General features: G+C 43.1%; 1 protein-coding gene across 2 annotated transcripts in view; it reads right to left on the bottom strand.

Moving 5' to 3' along the window:
* Positions 1–211: 211 nt before the first annotated feature.
* Positions 212–16843, bottom strand: part of LOC123732676 (cell adhesion molecule CEACAM6-like) — a 29714-nt gene continuing 13082 nt past the window's right edge. The window contains exons 2-9 of one of the 2 annotated variants that reach the window (XM_082971786.1): positions 9857–9934; positions 5035–5379; positions 4382–4636; positions 3856–4119; positions 3547–3643; positions 3404–3458; positions 3186–3289; positions 212–849 (exon numbers count right to left, since the gene is read on the bottom strand). In XM_082971786.1, coding sequence (XP_082827912.1) covers positions 768–849; positions 3186–3289; positions 3404–3458; positions 3547–3643; positions 3856–4119; positions 4382–4636; positions 5035–5379; positions 9857–9911 — 1257 coding nt within the window. In that variant the 5' untranslated portion in view covers positions 9912–9934 and the 3' untranslated portion in view covers positions 212–767. The remainder of the gene's footprint in view (positions 850–3185; positions 3290–3403; positions 3459–3546; positions 3644–3855; positions 4120–4381; positions 4637–5034; positions 5380–9856; positions 9935–16843) is intronic. The other variant, XM_082971788.1, reaches the window with a different exon arrangement.

Here is a 16843-nt window from a genome sequence, read left to right as displayed (position 1 = left end):
TCGCTGTAAAGCCTTTTTGAAATCGGACAATGTGGTTAGATTAACGAGAGTCTTGTCTTTCAAATGGTGTAAAATAGTCATATGTTCTAGAAATTGAAGTTATAGCATTTTTTAGGTATTTGTATTTCGCGCCACACGATTCCACTGGCTGTTGACTAGGGTGGGACCTAGCCCAGGGAAGTTAATTATTTAATCAAACAGCATGCTAAAAGCATCAGACCATTTCAGTACATATAGTTGATTTTATTAAAACACATGGGGTGTGTCTATATATGGAAAAATACACATAACATTTCAACCAATCGATTGGTAGAAATGACAGATGACTCTTGGTTGACCAAGATTTATTTTAGGTGGGGACAGCACTAGAACATGATTTTGGGGCTCCTGGGTGGAGTAGTGGTCTAAGACACTACATCTCAGTGCTTGAGGTATCACTACAGACACCCCGGTTCGAGTCCAGGCTGTCACAACTGGCCGTGATTGGGAGTTAAATAAAGGTTACATGTCTTCATGGTTCTGGGTTTGTTGTGTTCATGTCTTCATGGTTCTGGGTTTGTTGTGTTCATGTCTTCATGGTTCTGGGTTTGTTGTGTTCATGTCTTCATGGTTCTGGGTTTGTTGTGTTCAGGTCTTCATGGTTCTGGGTTTGTTGTGTTCATGTCTTCTTGGTTTGTTGTGTTCATGTCTTCATGGTTCTGGGTTTGTTGTGTTCATGTCTTCTTGGTTTTGGGTTTGTTGTGTTCATGGTTCTGGGTTTGTTGTGTTCAGGTCTTCTTGGTTCTGGGTTTGTTGACTGTACTGTAGAGAACAGAGGGGTCCTCCTCAGCTGCTTGTTCCACCGTGGGCCTGGAGAAAGAAACATCCATTAAACTGAATGTGACTCCCAAATGGCACCCTACTCCCTTATAGTGCACTACTTTTGACCAGTAGTGAACTAAATAGGGAATAGGGTGCCATTTAGAATGGAACCAGAGCCATTCCTTAAAACCCTCATCACATCACTCCTGTTGGGGCTAGGGGGCAGTATTGAGAAATTTTTAAGAAAATATGTGCCCATTTTTAACTGCCTCCTACACCAACTCAGAAGCTAGGATATGCATATTATTAACACATTCGGATAGAAAACACTCTGAATTTTCTAAAACAGTTTGAATGGTGTCTGTAAGTATAACAAAACTCATATTGCAGGCAAAAACCTGTGAAAAATAGATAAAACATTTTTTTTGAATTTTGTGACTGTACTATTTAGTGTCATTGTTTTATAGATACCATAGTGAGAAAGGATTCATTTCGCAACTCCTACGGCTTCCACTAGATGTCAACGATCTTTATAAAGTTGTTTGAAGCGTCTATGATAAACAGAGAGTAAATTAGAATGCATGGAAGTTGACATGTCGTCACTTCATTTTTTTGCGCCTGCGCATAAATCTGAGAAGCGTGAGTTTGTCATAATTGTTTATCTAGACATAGGATAGGTTGTGTGAAAATATTACTGATGTTTAACGTTAAAAATGGACCAAAAGATTAATGCTAAACAACGTTTGACATGTTTGAACGAACGTAAATAGATTATTTACTAGGTTTTTTTAGCTTTTCGGCGTGATTTTACACCCCCCCCACCACGTTTTGTGGGAGCATAATGAACGCTAACTACTTGGTGTTATTTGGACATAAATTATGAACTTTGTCAAAAGAAACCACATTTGTTCTGGACCTGGGATTCCTGGCAGTGCCTTCTGGTGGAGATAATCAAAGGTAAGGGGATATTTACAATGTTATTATCGATATTAGATGATGCTAACTGTATAGCATAGCTTATTGTTCTTAGCATAGCACCCCGTTTATTGCAAAATGTGATTTCCCAGTAAAGTTATTTTGAGATCTGGCCATTCGGTAGCAATTACGAGATGATAATATATTATTCTTTGAATGACAATATTATAATTTACCAATGTTTTCGAATAGTAATTTTGTTATGTTCACCGGAAGCATTTCAGAGAAGAAAAAAATCGGAATTTCACGCCATTGTAAAAAGCTGTTTTTTTATATAAATATGAACTTGATGGAACAAAAAATGCATGTATTGTATAACATAATGTCCTAGGAGTGTCATCTGATGGAGATTGTCAAAGGTTGGTGCATAATTTTAGCTGGTTTCTGCTTTTGGTGACGCCTGACCTTGAATTGAAACTGGATGTTTGTACTTTTGTGGCTATGTACTGTCCTAACATAATCTAACTTTATGCTTTTGCCGTAAAGCCTCTTTGAAAATCGAACAATGTGGTTAGATTAAGGAGATGTTTATCTTTTAAATTGTGTAAAATAGTTGATTGTTTGAGAAATTGAAATTATTAGATTTTTGATGTTTTGAATTTCCAGCCTTGTTAGCAATCCCGTCTCGGGGTTCATTGCTAACCTGTAGCCCCAACAGGTTATAGACATGTCATAGTAATTGTCTTGAGATGTATATTGTAGAGTGCAGTTTCAGGAAATGCCATTTGGCCTGAAGAATACCCCTGGAACCTTTAAGACATTAAAACTGTGACTTTTCAAAATGCCTACTTTTACACCATAGTATGAGTTCAATGAAATGTCATCAGATAGTGATGGAGGGAGTTCTCAGAGAACAATGAAATGTCATCAGATAGTGATGGAGGGAGTTCTCAGAGAACAATGAAATGTCATCAGATAGTGATGGAGGGAGTTCTCAGAGAACAATGAAATGTCATCAGATAGTGATGGAGGGAGTTCTCAGAGAACAATGAAATGTCATCAGATAGTGATGGAGGGAGTTCTCAGAGAACAATGAAATGTCATCAGAGAGTGATGGAGGGAGTTCTCAGAGAACAATGAAATGTCATCAGATAGTGATGGAGGGAGTTCTCAGAAAACAATGAAATGTCATCAGATAGTGATGGAGGGAGTTCTCAGAGAACAATGAAATGTCATCAGATAGTGATGGAGGGAGTTCTCAGAGAACAATGAGGGGTCACTAATGGTCAACTGTTTTGCTTATTTGAATGACTTTGTCTACTCCTCCAATAAGCAGCAACATATGAATGACCTTGATGCTGTCTGTGTGTTCACAATGTTGTATACAGTATTGACTCTATGTTGTTGTAATGGTAGAATATGCTCAGAGGGTGGCAGCACTGGAGAGGTTGAATTTCACAGCAGCTTACTGGACATCCTCGTCCTGTTCCTGGTCGAAGGTGGCCACTGTCTGTGCTGCAGCAGGGGTCATGGCCATGCCTGAGATGTTGACATACACTGCACTAGAGTCTCCCTGACGGAGAGAGAGAACAGACAATATAAATAGACCTGGGGACAGACAGCATGAAGAGTGGACATTTCCCACAAAGCAACGAAAATGATCTTCCATCTGTCTGAACAGACTCACCTGTCCGTCGTCTGCTGTGTGTCTTGTGTCAAAGGTGGATTTGGAGGCCTTCTTCCTGTTTTATAAATGAACGAATGAATGAATGAACAAATTAATGAAGATAATAAAGTGAAATAATCTTTAAAATATGCATTTTCACTCACCTGAACCACATGAAGCCAGAGAGACATGAAGCCAGTATGACACCCAGAACAACCACTATGATTCCTACAGCAGCAGTTAGAACTGAGGTTTGTTTCTCTAAAAGATAATATAGATGATATGAGTACATGTTATTATGAACTGAAAATTAATATACTGCAATACAGGACATTAATGCAATACTTGTATGTATAAGACTATGTATAGTTTTAAACCAAAGTGTAATGATGCAAACTAGAAGAAGATTACCTTGAAACATCATTTCTTATTGAACATTATTTTGTATTGAAGTATTGAAGATGTAACTTCACCTGCTATAATGATCATCAGAGCTGTAGAGTTATTAGATGCTATTGTATTCTCAGCCTCACAGTAGTATTCTCCTCTGTCCTCAGAGATGATGTTAGTGATGCTGTAACTCTGTCCTGATGCTTTTGGTGAGGTAACATTCTTCTTGTACCAGGTGTATTTGTCCACAGGTGGGTTGGATTCACTGCTGCAGGTCAGAGTCACTGAACTGCCCTCCATTATTTCACCAGAGGGACTGACTGACACTGAGGTGTTCCTTGGACCATCTGGTGTTGAAGACCAGATTCATTTATAGCAACATTTGTGTTTACATTTTACAGGTGAGTTTGAAATCATTTAATTCAGAGTAAAAGACAATCAGAAAAATAATAATTAAAAAGAATGATGATATGGTGGTAATACAAATTCAAGGAAATGGATGTTACACACAAAAATATTTATTCATATTTATTCATATGGAAAACAATCTATTCCCAATTCAAGAATCAACATAATCAGTATATCAAATGAAACCCACAATGTACTGACATGTGACAGTGAGAGTCTCTTCAGCAGAGGGGAGATCCTCATGGCCTTCTACAGCACAGGAGTATCGGCCTGTATCCTCACTGCTGACTGAGAATAGGCTATAGACAGGAGAGGAGGTGTTGCTGTTTGGTATAGGCTGTCCATTCTTATACCAACTGTAGGCTGTGATGGGGTCCAGTGTACATTTGGTTCTACATATCAGTGTGACATTCTCCCTCTCTGACACAGATGTAGGATCCATCTCCAACACAACATCTAGAGTATGAGGAAACAAATCATTATTCTCCTCCTTTGTGTCTGTATAGCTGCCCTTTATAAGGTAATTATAGTCATTCATTAATGAATTTGATTTATTTAGCCAGGATAGTCAACTCTGTAATACTTTCCACTGTTTTCCAGGAAGTATTGGGTTCAATAGAGTCAATTTAAACAGATTTTAACACAACATTCTCATTAGCATACATGCTAAAATCACAGCATACACTGAAGCACACACATCATATGCTTTAGCATACATACAGAACCACACTCACATTACAACTATCTAGATAGATGTGAGATGAGTGACAGATACTGTAAATACAAACCAAGACAATTTTCTTGAACTAAATGGAATTCAACAGTTGAACTATATTGAATGTACGTAACTGTACCTGTGACAGACAGAGTGACTCCAGGACTGCCAATATATTTCCCTCCGGTCTGATCTGTTAATAATCTGAACTTGTACTCAGCAGAGTCACTCTCTCTCAGGTCTGTGATCCTCAGTGTGTGACAATTCTTCTGATCTCCATGACACTCCAGACGACCTGCATACTCTGGGTCCTGACCTAGATCTTTAGGTTCTTTACCAGTCCCAGATTCAGTGAACCAGAGGGTTGTTGTGACTGTACCACTGGGATATGTATAAGAGCAGTGCAGCTCCACTGTTGACCCCTTCAAGGCACAGATACTTTTCTTGGTGTAAGTCACACTCCAGACATTCTGACCCAGTACCACTGAAACAAGGTCACACAACACAATGCTATCAGAATTAAGCCAATGTATCTCTGTAATGTGTCTGTATCTATGTAATGTGTCTGTATCTCTGTAATGTGTCTGTGTCTCTGTAATGTTTCTATATCTGTAATGTGTCTGTATCTCTGTAATGTGTCTGTATCTATGTAATGTGTCTGTATCTATGTAATGTGTCTGTATCTCTGTAATGTGTCTGTATCTCTGTAATGTGTCTGTATCTCTGTAATGTGTCTGTATCTCTGTAATGTGTCTGTATCTCTGTAATGTGTCTGTATCTCTGTAATGTGTCTGTATCTGTAATGTGTCTGTATCTGTAATGTGTCTGTATCTCTGTAATGTGTCTGTATCTCTGTAATGTGTCTGTATCTATGTAATGTGTCTGTATCTCTGTAATGTGTCTGTGTCTCTGTAATGTGTCTGTATCTATGTAGTGTGTCTGTGTCTCTGTAATGTTTCTATATCTCTGTAATGTGTCTGTATCTCTGTAATGTGTGTCACGTCCTGGCCAATATAAGGGTTAATTGTTATTGTAGTTTGGTCAGGACGTGGCAGAGGGTATTTGTTTTATGTGGTTCGGGGTGGTGTTTTGGTAGAAGGGCGTTTGATTTATTATTTCCGGGTTTTTGGTTTATGGTCTATGTTTATGTATTTCTATGGTTAATGTATTTCTATGTTAGGTTGATTGGGGTTTGGGACTCTCAATTGGAGGCAGGTGCTTCCTCGTTGCCTCTGATTGAGAGTCCTATATATGGGTAATTGTTTGGTGTAGGTTTTTGTGGGAGATTGTTTCTTGTCTAGCGTGTGTGAGCCTGAGAAGACTGTTCGGGGATCGTGAGTTTGTTTTGTTGTTTTGGTGTTCATTTTGAGTTTAATAAATGTTCAAGATGAACAAACACAGTCCTGCTGGATTTTGGTCCTCCTTCACCATCGATAACTGTGACAGAATCTCCCACCACAAAAGGACCAAGCAGCAGAGGAAGGAGCAACAGGTGGACTGGAAGGAGCAGAGGGAATTTGAATTGGACAAACGGGAGAAATGGACATGGGAGCAAGTTATGGCCGGAGAGGGCCCATGGAAGAAATGGAGCAAAGACCGGGAATGCTACCGAGGAACACGACTGCCGATTAAACCCGAGAGGCAGCCCCAATAATTTTTTTGGGGGGGGCATATGGGTAGTTTGGCGGGGCAAGTTTGGAGCCCCAGGCCAAATCCCCGGACTGTGTCACAGAAGCCAGTTAATGGACATGTCTCGTGCTTCGGGGTAATGAGTATTATGGCGAGGCCAAGTGTTTTTAGGCCAGTACACGCTATACCAGCACCCCGCATTTACCAGGGGGTAGTAGGCATTCAGCCAGAAAGGGCGATGCCAGGTTTAAGCTCGAGACCGCCAGTAAGCCTCCACGGTCCTATATATCCTGTTCCCGCTCCACGCACTAGCCTAGAGGTGCGTGTTCCCAGTCTGGCACGTCCAGTACCAGCACCACGCACCAGGTTTCAAGTGCATCAGCCCAGTCCGACTCGTCCTGTTCCCGCTCCCCGCATTAGCCTGGAAGTGCGTGTTCCCAGGCTGATAACCCCAGTACCAGCACCACGCACCAGGCTTCCAGTGCGTCGGCTCAGTCAGAAGTCGCCAGAGCTGCCCGTCAGTCAGGAGTCGCCAGAGCCGCCCGTCAGTCAGGAGTCGCCAGAGCCGCCCGTCAGTCAGGAGTCGCCAGAGCCGCCCGTCAGTCAGGAGTCGCCAGAGCCGCCCGTCAGTCAGGAGTCGCCAGAGCCGCCCGTCAGTCAGGAGTCGCCAGAGCTGCCCGTCAGTCAGGAGTCGCCAGAGCCGCCCGTCAGTCAGGAGCCGCCAGAGCCGCCCGTCAGTCAGGAGCCGCCAGAGCGGCCCGACTGCCCGGAGATGCCAGAGCGGCCCGACTGCCCGGAGATGCCAGAACGGCCCGACTGCCCGGAGATGCCAGAGTGGCCCGACTGCCCGGAGATGCCAGAGCGGCCCGACTGCCCGGATCAGCCAGAGCGGCCCGTCGGCCAGGATCAGCCAGATCGGCCCGTCGGTCAGGATCAGCCAGAGCGGCCCGTCGGCCAGGATCAGCCAGAGCGGCCCGTCAGCCAGGATCAGCCAGAGTGGCCCATCTGCCCAGAGTCTGCTGATGACCAAAAATCAAGGGAGTCTAGCAGCAACCCTAAACTGAGTAAGCCTGACATTTCAGAACTTAAAGTAATTAACGGTTTAATTGATGAGTCTGCATACAGGGTGGAGAGGAGGAGGTCTGCCCATGATCCAGAGCAGGGGGAGTCTGCCTACGGTCCGAGGCAGATCGGGTCGGTCGGCACTCTGGAGGACAATAGGCCGGAGCCTGAACCACCACCTGTATAAGTGGGTTGGGGAGGGGGGGTGTAGCACAAGTGCCGTCGGTGACGGCAGCCACCCTCCCTTTAGTTTAGGGGGATTTTTTGTTGTTTGGGGTTTTTGTTATTCTTGAGGTGCTTCCGGGGTTAGCACCTTTAGGGGGGGGGGGGGGGGTACTGTCACGTCCTGGCCAATATAAGGGTTAATTGTTATTGTAGTTTGGTCAGGACGTGGCAGAGGGTATTTGTTTTATGTGGTTCGGGGTGGTGTTTTGGTAGAAGGGCGTTTGATTTATTATTTCCGGGTTTTTGGTTTATGGTCTATGTATTTCTATGTGTAGTCTGGTTAATGTATTTCTATGTTAGGTTGATTGGGGTTTGGGACTCTCAATTGGAGGCAGGTGCTTCCTCGTTGCCTCTGATTGAGAGTCCTATATATGGGTAATTGTTTGGTGTAGGTTTTTGTGGGAGATTGTTTCTTGTCTAGCGTGTGTGAGCCTGAGAAGACTGTTCGGGGATCGTGAGTTTGTTTTGTTGTTTTGGTGTTCATTTTGAGTTTAATAAATGTTCAAGATGAACAAACGCAGTCCTGCTGGATTTTGGTCCTCCTTCACCATCGATAACTGTAACAATGTGTGTGTATCTCTGTAATGTGTCTGTATCTCTGTAATGTATCTCTGTAATGTGTCTGTATCTCTGTAATGTGTCTGTATCTCTGTAATGTATCTCTGTAATGTATCTCTGTAATGTGTTTATATCTGCAATGTGTCTGTATCTATGCAATGTGTCTGTATCTATGCAATGTGTCTGTATCTATGCAATGTGTCTGTATCTATGCAATGTAAATGTGTTTATGTAAAACATAGGCACCACAATGTAAATAAGTCCCAGACTTTATTGTCCTTTAAATCAACAATCCTGGTCACTGTAAATAAACTGTGTGTACATGTGTGTATGTATTTTTTTTAACTGACCAATAAAATCAATCAATCCAAACTGTGCAGCAGCCATTTGATGAATGGAAAGAGACATTTGTTACAAAACACCAGAAAGCTGAATGACATTCAGAGATTGTCAAGCCTTCGATACTGGGTAAGCCTACAAGGTAAGGTGGGATGTATTCCTATTTGTTCAGATTGATTGTGGTTTTAAAAACGTAAACCATGCTATAGAAGTGCTCCAAGTCGTTATGCTTTTGTTTATTGGTTGTGTGGTGCATTGGCACAGAAACCTGTTGGTAGAAAATGTGAATATATTTTATATAATTATAAATATGGCATCAAAATTTTGAAAATCTGATTTCCCCCTGGCTGATCACTGTCTGCAGCCGGCTCTGATCGTAATAATGAAATAGGCAGGGAGAGTGAGCTCATCCGTGGTGGTCGGCGAACCCTGAACCTTCTGGCCAATATCCCCTGTGTGCCATTGACTGTGCCACAAAAGCATGCTGAAGCGGCAAAGTCAATTTTCACATGAATAAACACACAGTCGCTATGTAATGATTACTAACTGGGTGGGTTGAGATTATTACATATAAAAGCACTAAACCTCTCTCTAAAAGCTTCACTTATACAAACGTTTTACTTGAACCCTAAATGGTTCTCCAGTAGATTAATAAGAAAAGCTCATCCATTGTTTAAAAATGGCCTTTTTGCCTTTGTGCAGATTGCCATGTCTCATTTTAGATTCATTGAGAATTATACTTTTTTCAAAAGTATCTGTCTTTTTCAAACAAGCATTACAGAGCTGGTTACAATTTCATCCCCCTGAAAAGGGAGAACAAATATTACAACAAATATTATGGCTGAACTCAAATGGTTGATAAAATACCTGTAATTATGGGAAAGATGTTTGAACGTTGTGGATGCTTGTGCTTTTTTTTCACCTTAAAGATGCATCAATTTCAAAATGAGTAGGGTTTGTCCACACCATGTTGCCATAGTTGGTGAGTTGAGTGTGAAACCACAGACAAGAATCACTCAGTGAGGTGTGAAAGATACCTATTTAAAGGGAAGTGGAGACGCCTAACACCAGAATAACATTATGATTCATATCCTTTAGAAATGTCTGTAGAGAAACAGAACAACTAAAAGATAAGAATGAGACCATACCTGTCACAGACCAGAGAAATACCAGCAACACACTTCCTGCTGTTCTCAAGGCCATTGTTGCATCTCCCACCCTGCAGTCTTAGAAACATAAACAACAACTCACTCTATAGCAGGTGAATAACTCCACCTGATACATTGAAGTAGAAACTGTAAATGGGGTACAGGGCCTCATTACTGAAAATGAACCAGGCTCATATTGTGCTGTGTTGTATTGTGCTATATGGTTGTCTATGTGAATACTGTCTGTCTGTAAGTCTATTGCACTATGTATGTAATGTGTGTGACGTGTTGCATGTCTGTCTTCGTCTGTCTATTTAAGATGACATGCTGTCTGATGCAAAAACTATTTCCTAATGGATACAATAAAGTCATCAACATCACAAACAACAAAAACAATCACTTATTGAACAGATGTGTAGAACTGTAAACACATATTTCAACATTGATTGTTGTGAAGCTGTTTATTCTCAGATCCCCAGATACAGGAGGATAAATGTTCAATTCTCTATGGTCCGTCAAGCTGTACAGCAGCCTAAAGACTGACCACCAGGTTCAATGATAACTCCTATCCCCAAGCTGTGAGGCTAAACAACAATTGACTCTCTCTCTCACACACACACACACACACACACACACACACACACACACACACACACACACACACACACACACACACACACACACAGACACACACACACACACACACACACACACACACACACACACACACACACACACACACACACACAGACACACACAGACACACAGACACACAGACACACACACACACACACCATCTGTAGTGAAGGCCCATAAGGCCCATAGAGTCTGTATCAGTCTAGAGAGCTGGTTGTTATGGATGTAGAAAAGTTCAAACACACATCCTACACAGTATAGATGTCAACCCTACTCCCTATCAGTCCCAGTATAGATGTCAACCCTACTCCCTATCAGTCCCAGTATAGATGTCAACCCTACTCCCTATCAGTCCCAGTATAGATGTCAACCCTACTCCCTATCAGTCCCAGTATAGATGTCAACCCTACTCCCTATCAGTCCCAGTATAGATGTCAACCCTACTCCCTATCAGTCCCAGTATAGATGTCAACCCTACTCCCTATCAGTCCCAGTATAGATGTCAACCCTACTCCCTATCAGTCCCAGTATAGATGTCAACCCTACTCCCTATCAGTCCCAGTATAGATGTCAACCCTACTCCCTATCAGTCCCAGTATAGATGTCAACCCTACTCCCTATCAGTCCCAGTATAGATGTCAACCCTACTCCCTATCAGTCCCAGTATAGATGTCAACCCTACTCCCTATCAGTCCCAGTATAGATGTCAACCCTACTCCCTATCAGTCCCAGTATAGATGTCAACCCTACTCCCTATCAGTCCCAGTATAGATGTCAACCCTACTCCCTATCAGTCCCAGTATAGATGTCAACCCTACTCCCTATCAGTCCCAGTATAGATGTCAACCCTACTCCCTATCAGTCCCAGTATAGATGTCAACCCTACTCCCTATCAGTCCCAGTATAGATGTCAACCCTACTCCCTATCAGTCCCAGTATAGATGTCAACCCTACTCCCTATCAGTCCCAGTATAGATGTCAACCCTACTCCCTATCAGTCCCAGTATAGATGTCAACCCTACTCCCTATCAGTCCCAGTATAGATGTCAACCCTACTCCCTATCAGTCCCAGTATAGATGTCAACCCTACTCCCTATCAGTCCCAGTATAGATGTCAACCCTACTCCCTATCAGTCCCAGTATAGATGTCAACCCTACTCCCTATCAGTCCCAGTATAGATGTCAACCCTACTCCCTATCAGTCCCAGTATAGATGTCAACCCTACTCCCTATCAGTCCCAGTATAGATGTCAACCCTACTCCCTATCAGTCCCAGTATAGATGTCAACCCTACTCCCTATCAGTCCCAGTATAGATGTCAACCCTACTCCCTATCAGTCCCAGTATAGATGTCAACCCTACTCCCTATCAGTCCCAGTATAGATGTCAACCCTACTCCCTATCAGTCCCAGTATAGATGTCAACCCTACTCCCTATCAGTCCCAGTATAGATGTCAACCCTACTCCCTATCAGTCCCAGTATAGATGTCAACCCTACTCCCTATCAGTCCCAGTATAGATGTCAACCCTACTCCCTATCAGTCCCAGTATAGATGTCAACCCTACTCCCTATCAGTCCCAGTATAGATGTCAACCCTACTCAGTCTGGTCCTAAAGGACCCTCAGATAAATCCACTGTGTCATTCACACACATTCCAACACTCCTCCACTGAGACACTTTATGAATACAGGCCCTGATGTAACAACCAACACTGTCTCACCCTGATCTGTTTCACCTGTCTTGTGCTTGTCTCCACCCGCCCTCCAGGTGTCGCCAGTTTCCCCCCTTATCCCCTGTGTATTTATACAGTGGTGGAAAAGTACCCAATTGTCATACTTGAGTAAAAGTGAGTCACCCAGTAAAATACGACTTGAGTAAAAGTCTAAAAGTATTTGGTTTTAAATAATATGATATAAAGTATCAAAAATAAATGTAATTGCAAAAATGTACTTAAGTATCAAAAGTAAAAGTATGAATCATTTCAAATTCCTTGTTAAGCAAACCAGATGGCACAACTGTTTGTGTTTTGTTTGTATGTGCAGATAGCCAGGGGCACACTCCAACACTCAGAAATCATTCAGAAACAAAGCGTTTGTGTTTAGTGAGTTTTCACATCAGAATCAGTAGGGATGACCAGGGATGTTCTCTTGATAAGTGCGTGAATTGGACCTTTTCTGTCCTGCTAAGCATTCAAAATTTAACGAGGACTTTTGGGTGTCAGGGGAAATGTATTGAGTAATAAGTACATTATTTTCTTTTAGGAATGTAGTGAAGTAAAAGTGAAAGTTGTCAAAAATAAAAATAGTAAAATAAAGTACAGATACCCCAAAACAACTACTTCAGGAGTACTTGAAAGTATTTTTACTCAAGTACTTTACACCACTGCCTTTATACCTGTATTTTCTGTTTGTCTGTTGCCAGTTCGTCTCGCCAAGCCTACCAGCCTGGTTCTCCCTAGCCCCTGTTTCTCTCTAGCCCCTGGTTCCCCCTAGCCCCTGGTTCTCCCTAGCCCCTGGTTCTCCCTAGCCCCTGGTTCTCCCTAGCCCCTGGTTCTCCCTAGCCCCTGGTTCCCCCTAGCCCCTGTTTCTCCCTAGCCCCTGTTTCTCCCTAGCCCCTGGTTCTCCCTAGCCCCTGGTTCTCTCTAGCCCCTGGTTCTCCCTAGCCCCTGTTTCTCCCTAGCCCCTGTTTCTCCCTAGCCCCTGGTTCTCTCTAGCCCCTGTTTCTCTCTAGCCCCTGGTTCCCCCTAGCCCCTGGTTCCCCCTAGCCCCTGGTTCTCCCTAGCCCCTGGTTCTCCCTAGCCCCTGGTTCTCTCTAGCCCCTGTTTCTCCCTAGCCCCTGTTTCTCCCTAGCCCCTGGTTCTCTCTAGCCCCTGGTTCTCCCTAGCCCCTGTTTCTCCCTAGCCCCTGGTTCTCTCTAGCCCCTGGTTCTCCCTAGCCCCTGGTTCTCCCTAGCCCCTGGTTCTCCCTAGCCCCTGTTTCTCCCTAGCCCCTGGTTCTCCCTAGCCCCTGGTTCTCTCTAGCCCCTGGTTCTCCCTAGCCCCTGTTTCTCCCTAGCCCCTGGTTCTCCCTAGCCCCTGGTTCTCCCTAGCCCCTGGTTCTCCCTAGCCCCTGGTTCTCTCTAGCCCCTGGTTCTCTCTAGCCCCTGGTTCTCCCTAGCCCCTGGTTCTCCCTAGCCCCTGGTTCTCTCTAGCCCCTGCTTCTCCCTAGCCCCTGGTTCTCCCTAGCCCCTGGTTCTCCCTAGCCCCTGGTTCTCCCTAGCCCCTGGTTCTCTCTAGCCCCTGTTTTTCTAGTTTTTCCGGTTTTGACCACTCTGCCTGTCCTGACCCTGAGCCTGCCTGCCGTTCTGTACCTTCCTGACTCTACCCTGGATTACTGACCTCTGCCTGCCCTTGACCTGTCGTCTGCCTGCCCCCTGTTTTGTTAATAAACATCTGTTATTCAAACTGTCTGCATCTGGGTCTTATCTGACACAGTTCTGATCCAAAACACAGCTCAAAACATAACAAGAAGTAAAATTATACATTCCCCTCAAGAATATGACTAATGACTAAAATCAAATAACCCAAAACTATTTTTCAAGATATTGTCACGCGTACTTATAGAGTGAAGTGAAGGAGAGAGGTCCTGTACAGAGAGTCAACCAGTTGATACATATTTAAAGTAGTCAGGGCACAAGTAGCTGATGCAGAACTGTCCTTTCCTCTTTAAGTCATTAACATGCATGACGACGAGAACAACATGTCAGAGAAGGGAGGTTACTGTATTAGAATGGGCCCTACATTTCTAAAATGGACAAAATGTCCCCCATTTCCACTTTTATTTAAATACAGAATCATGTTAACAATATGTTGACTATTCTTTATGGAATGTTTATAATATCTTAGAATGTGTTGCCTTGTCCCTCTGAGTTCTACATGGAACAGGTCAAAGTTCCATTTACATTTGGTCAGTTCCATGAAGTCATTCATTCTATTCTATAAACACATTCAATTTACACTCCTCATCAGCTGCATCAAAGTGATACTGAAGGTTTCAGTGTTCTAGACTAGAGCTCTCCCTACTGGCATCTCAGCATTACTGTAGTGTCTCTTCGTACGATGGGCAGTAATATAATGCCTTGATCATATTCAGTTACACTGGCTTCTTCCCAAATGGCACCCTATGTCAAAAGTAGTACACTATTAAGGGAACAGGGTGCCATTTGGGAGAGAACCACTGTTGGCCATCGTGTATAGTACTGGTACCTAATAATAATGTCCTCAATAATGTTGGGCTAATAACAACATAACAAACTAATGAAACGCAACACTGGTGTTAAAAAGTAAAATTTAAGCACACAAAAATTGATGTCTGTTCTATAGAACATGCCGCTATCATATTCTGTTCCACTGTTGGCCCTTGTGAACAGCAGATGGCAAGCAGTGGATAGCAGCCGATTTACGGGCTCCTGACCTACTCCGCTATTTTGTGTCTTTTTTGTGCTGATTTTAACTTTACTCTGACCGAAAACAGCTTCCGGACATCAGAACAGTGATCATTTAACTTGATATGGACAAACATTTCTACCTCAACGAGATGGCAAATTATGGACGTTCTGCTTACTCCGGACCAGGCCCTAATCCCCCGGGACTCGAAAGAGGAAGTGGCGGCAATAGAGAGGCAAGTGAGCAGGCATCCTGACGAGATTACGTTGGCGATCAAATAGACCACCATTGCCCTCTGTTCTATTGTAAATAAGATTGTGTTCTTAACTGACTTTCCTAGTTAAATAAAGGTTAAATACAAAATGTATTTAATAAATTAATATTGGCGAACGTGCAGTCACTGGAGAACAAACTGGATGAGCTATGTTCTATCCTATCACTGGAAAACTGTAATACGTTTTTCTTGAGTTGTGGCTGAATGAGGACCTGGATATACATCTTGCTGGTTTTTCTACACAAAAATGTTTTGCTTTCTAGAACCTTAAAGGGTTATTTGGCTGATGCCATAGGAGAACCCTTTGAAGAATCCTTTTAGGTTCCAGGAAGAACCTTTTTGAATTACAGGTAGAACCTTTTTGGGTTCCATGTAGAACCCTTTCCACAGAGTGTTCTACATGTAAACGAAAGGGGTTCTACCTAGAACCAAAAAGGGTGCTCCTATTGGGACAGCCGAGGAACCCTTTTGGAACCCTTTTCTCTAAGAGCATCTTCAAGAATGGATGGCAGACTCTGGTAAGTCGAAGGGAGGAGGGGTGTGTCTCTTTGTTAAGGAAGTCTCAAGTTTTTGCTTGCCTGAGTTAGAATACCTTGTGATAAGCAGTAAACAATACTGTTTACCAAGAGAGTTTTCATCTACACTGAACAAAAATATAAACGCAACATGCAAAATATTTTAAGATTTTACTGACTTACAGTTCATATAAGGAAATCCGTTAATTTAAATAAATGTATTAGGACCTAATAGATTTCATATGACTGGGAATACACATATGCATCTGTTGGTCACAGATACCTTAAAAAAAAGGAGGGGCATGGACAGAAAACTAGTCAGTATCTGGTGTGACCACTTTTTGTCTCATGCAGCGCGACATCTCCTTTCCATAGAGGCCTGTCGAATGTTGTCCAACTAATCTTTAATGGCTGTGAGAAGTTGCTGAATATTGGCAAGAACTGGAACATGCTGTCGTACACGTCGATCCAGAGCATCCAAAAGCATTCTCAATAGGACAGTGGTGAGTATGCAGGCCATAGAAGAACTGGGACATTTTCAGCTTCCAGAAATTGTGTATGATTCTTGCGACATGGGGCCATGCATTTTGATGCTGAAACATGAGGTGATGGCGGTGGATGAATAGCACAAAAATGGGCCTCAGGATCTCGTCACAGTATCTCTCTGTATTCAAATTGACATCGATAAAATGCAATTGTGTTCGTTGTCCATAGCTTATGCCTAACCATACCATAACCCCACTGCCACCATGGGGTATACTGTTCACAACGTTGGCATCAGCAAAACGCTTGCCCAGACTACGCCATACACGCTGTCTGCTATCTGCCCGGTACAGTTGAAAACGGGATTCATCCGTGAAGAGCACACTTCTCCAGCGTGCCAGTGGCCATCGAAGGTGAGTATTTGCCCACTGAAGTCGATTACGATGCCAAACAGCAATCAGGTCAAAATATGCAGTTCTGTCCTTGAGCAAGGCAGTTAACACCCAACAACAACTGATCCCTGGTGCCGATGATGTCGATTAAGGCAGATCCCGCAGTGTTGCTCTGTTTCAGAGGGGTTAGGTTAACTGTAGAAGAAGTTTACAATTGGTTCATTCATCCCCTTCCTCTCCCCTGTAACTATTCCCCAGGTCGT

This window comes from Salmo salar, unplaced genomic scaffold (genome assembly GCF_965601325.2).
Source record: "Salmo salar unplaced genomic scaffold, fSalSal1 ptg000424l, whole genome shotgun sequence".
NCBI classification, from domain to species: domain Eukaryota; kingdom Metazoa; phylum Chordata; class Actinopteri; order Salmoniformes; family Salmonidae; genus Salmo; species Salmo salar.
The sequence above is the reverse complement of the archived record's forward strand: the minus strand, read 5'-3'. Positions and strand labels throughout refer to the sequence as shown.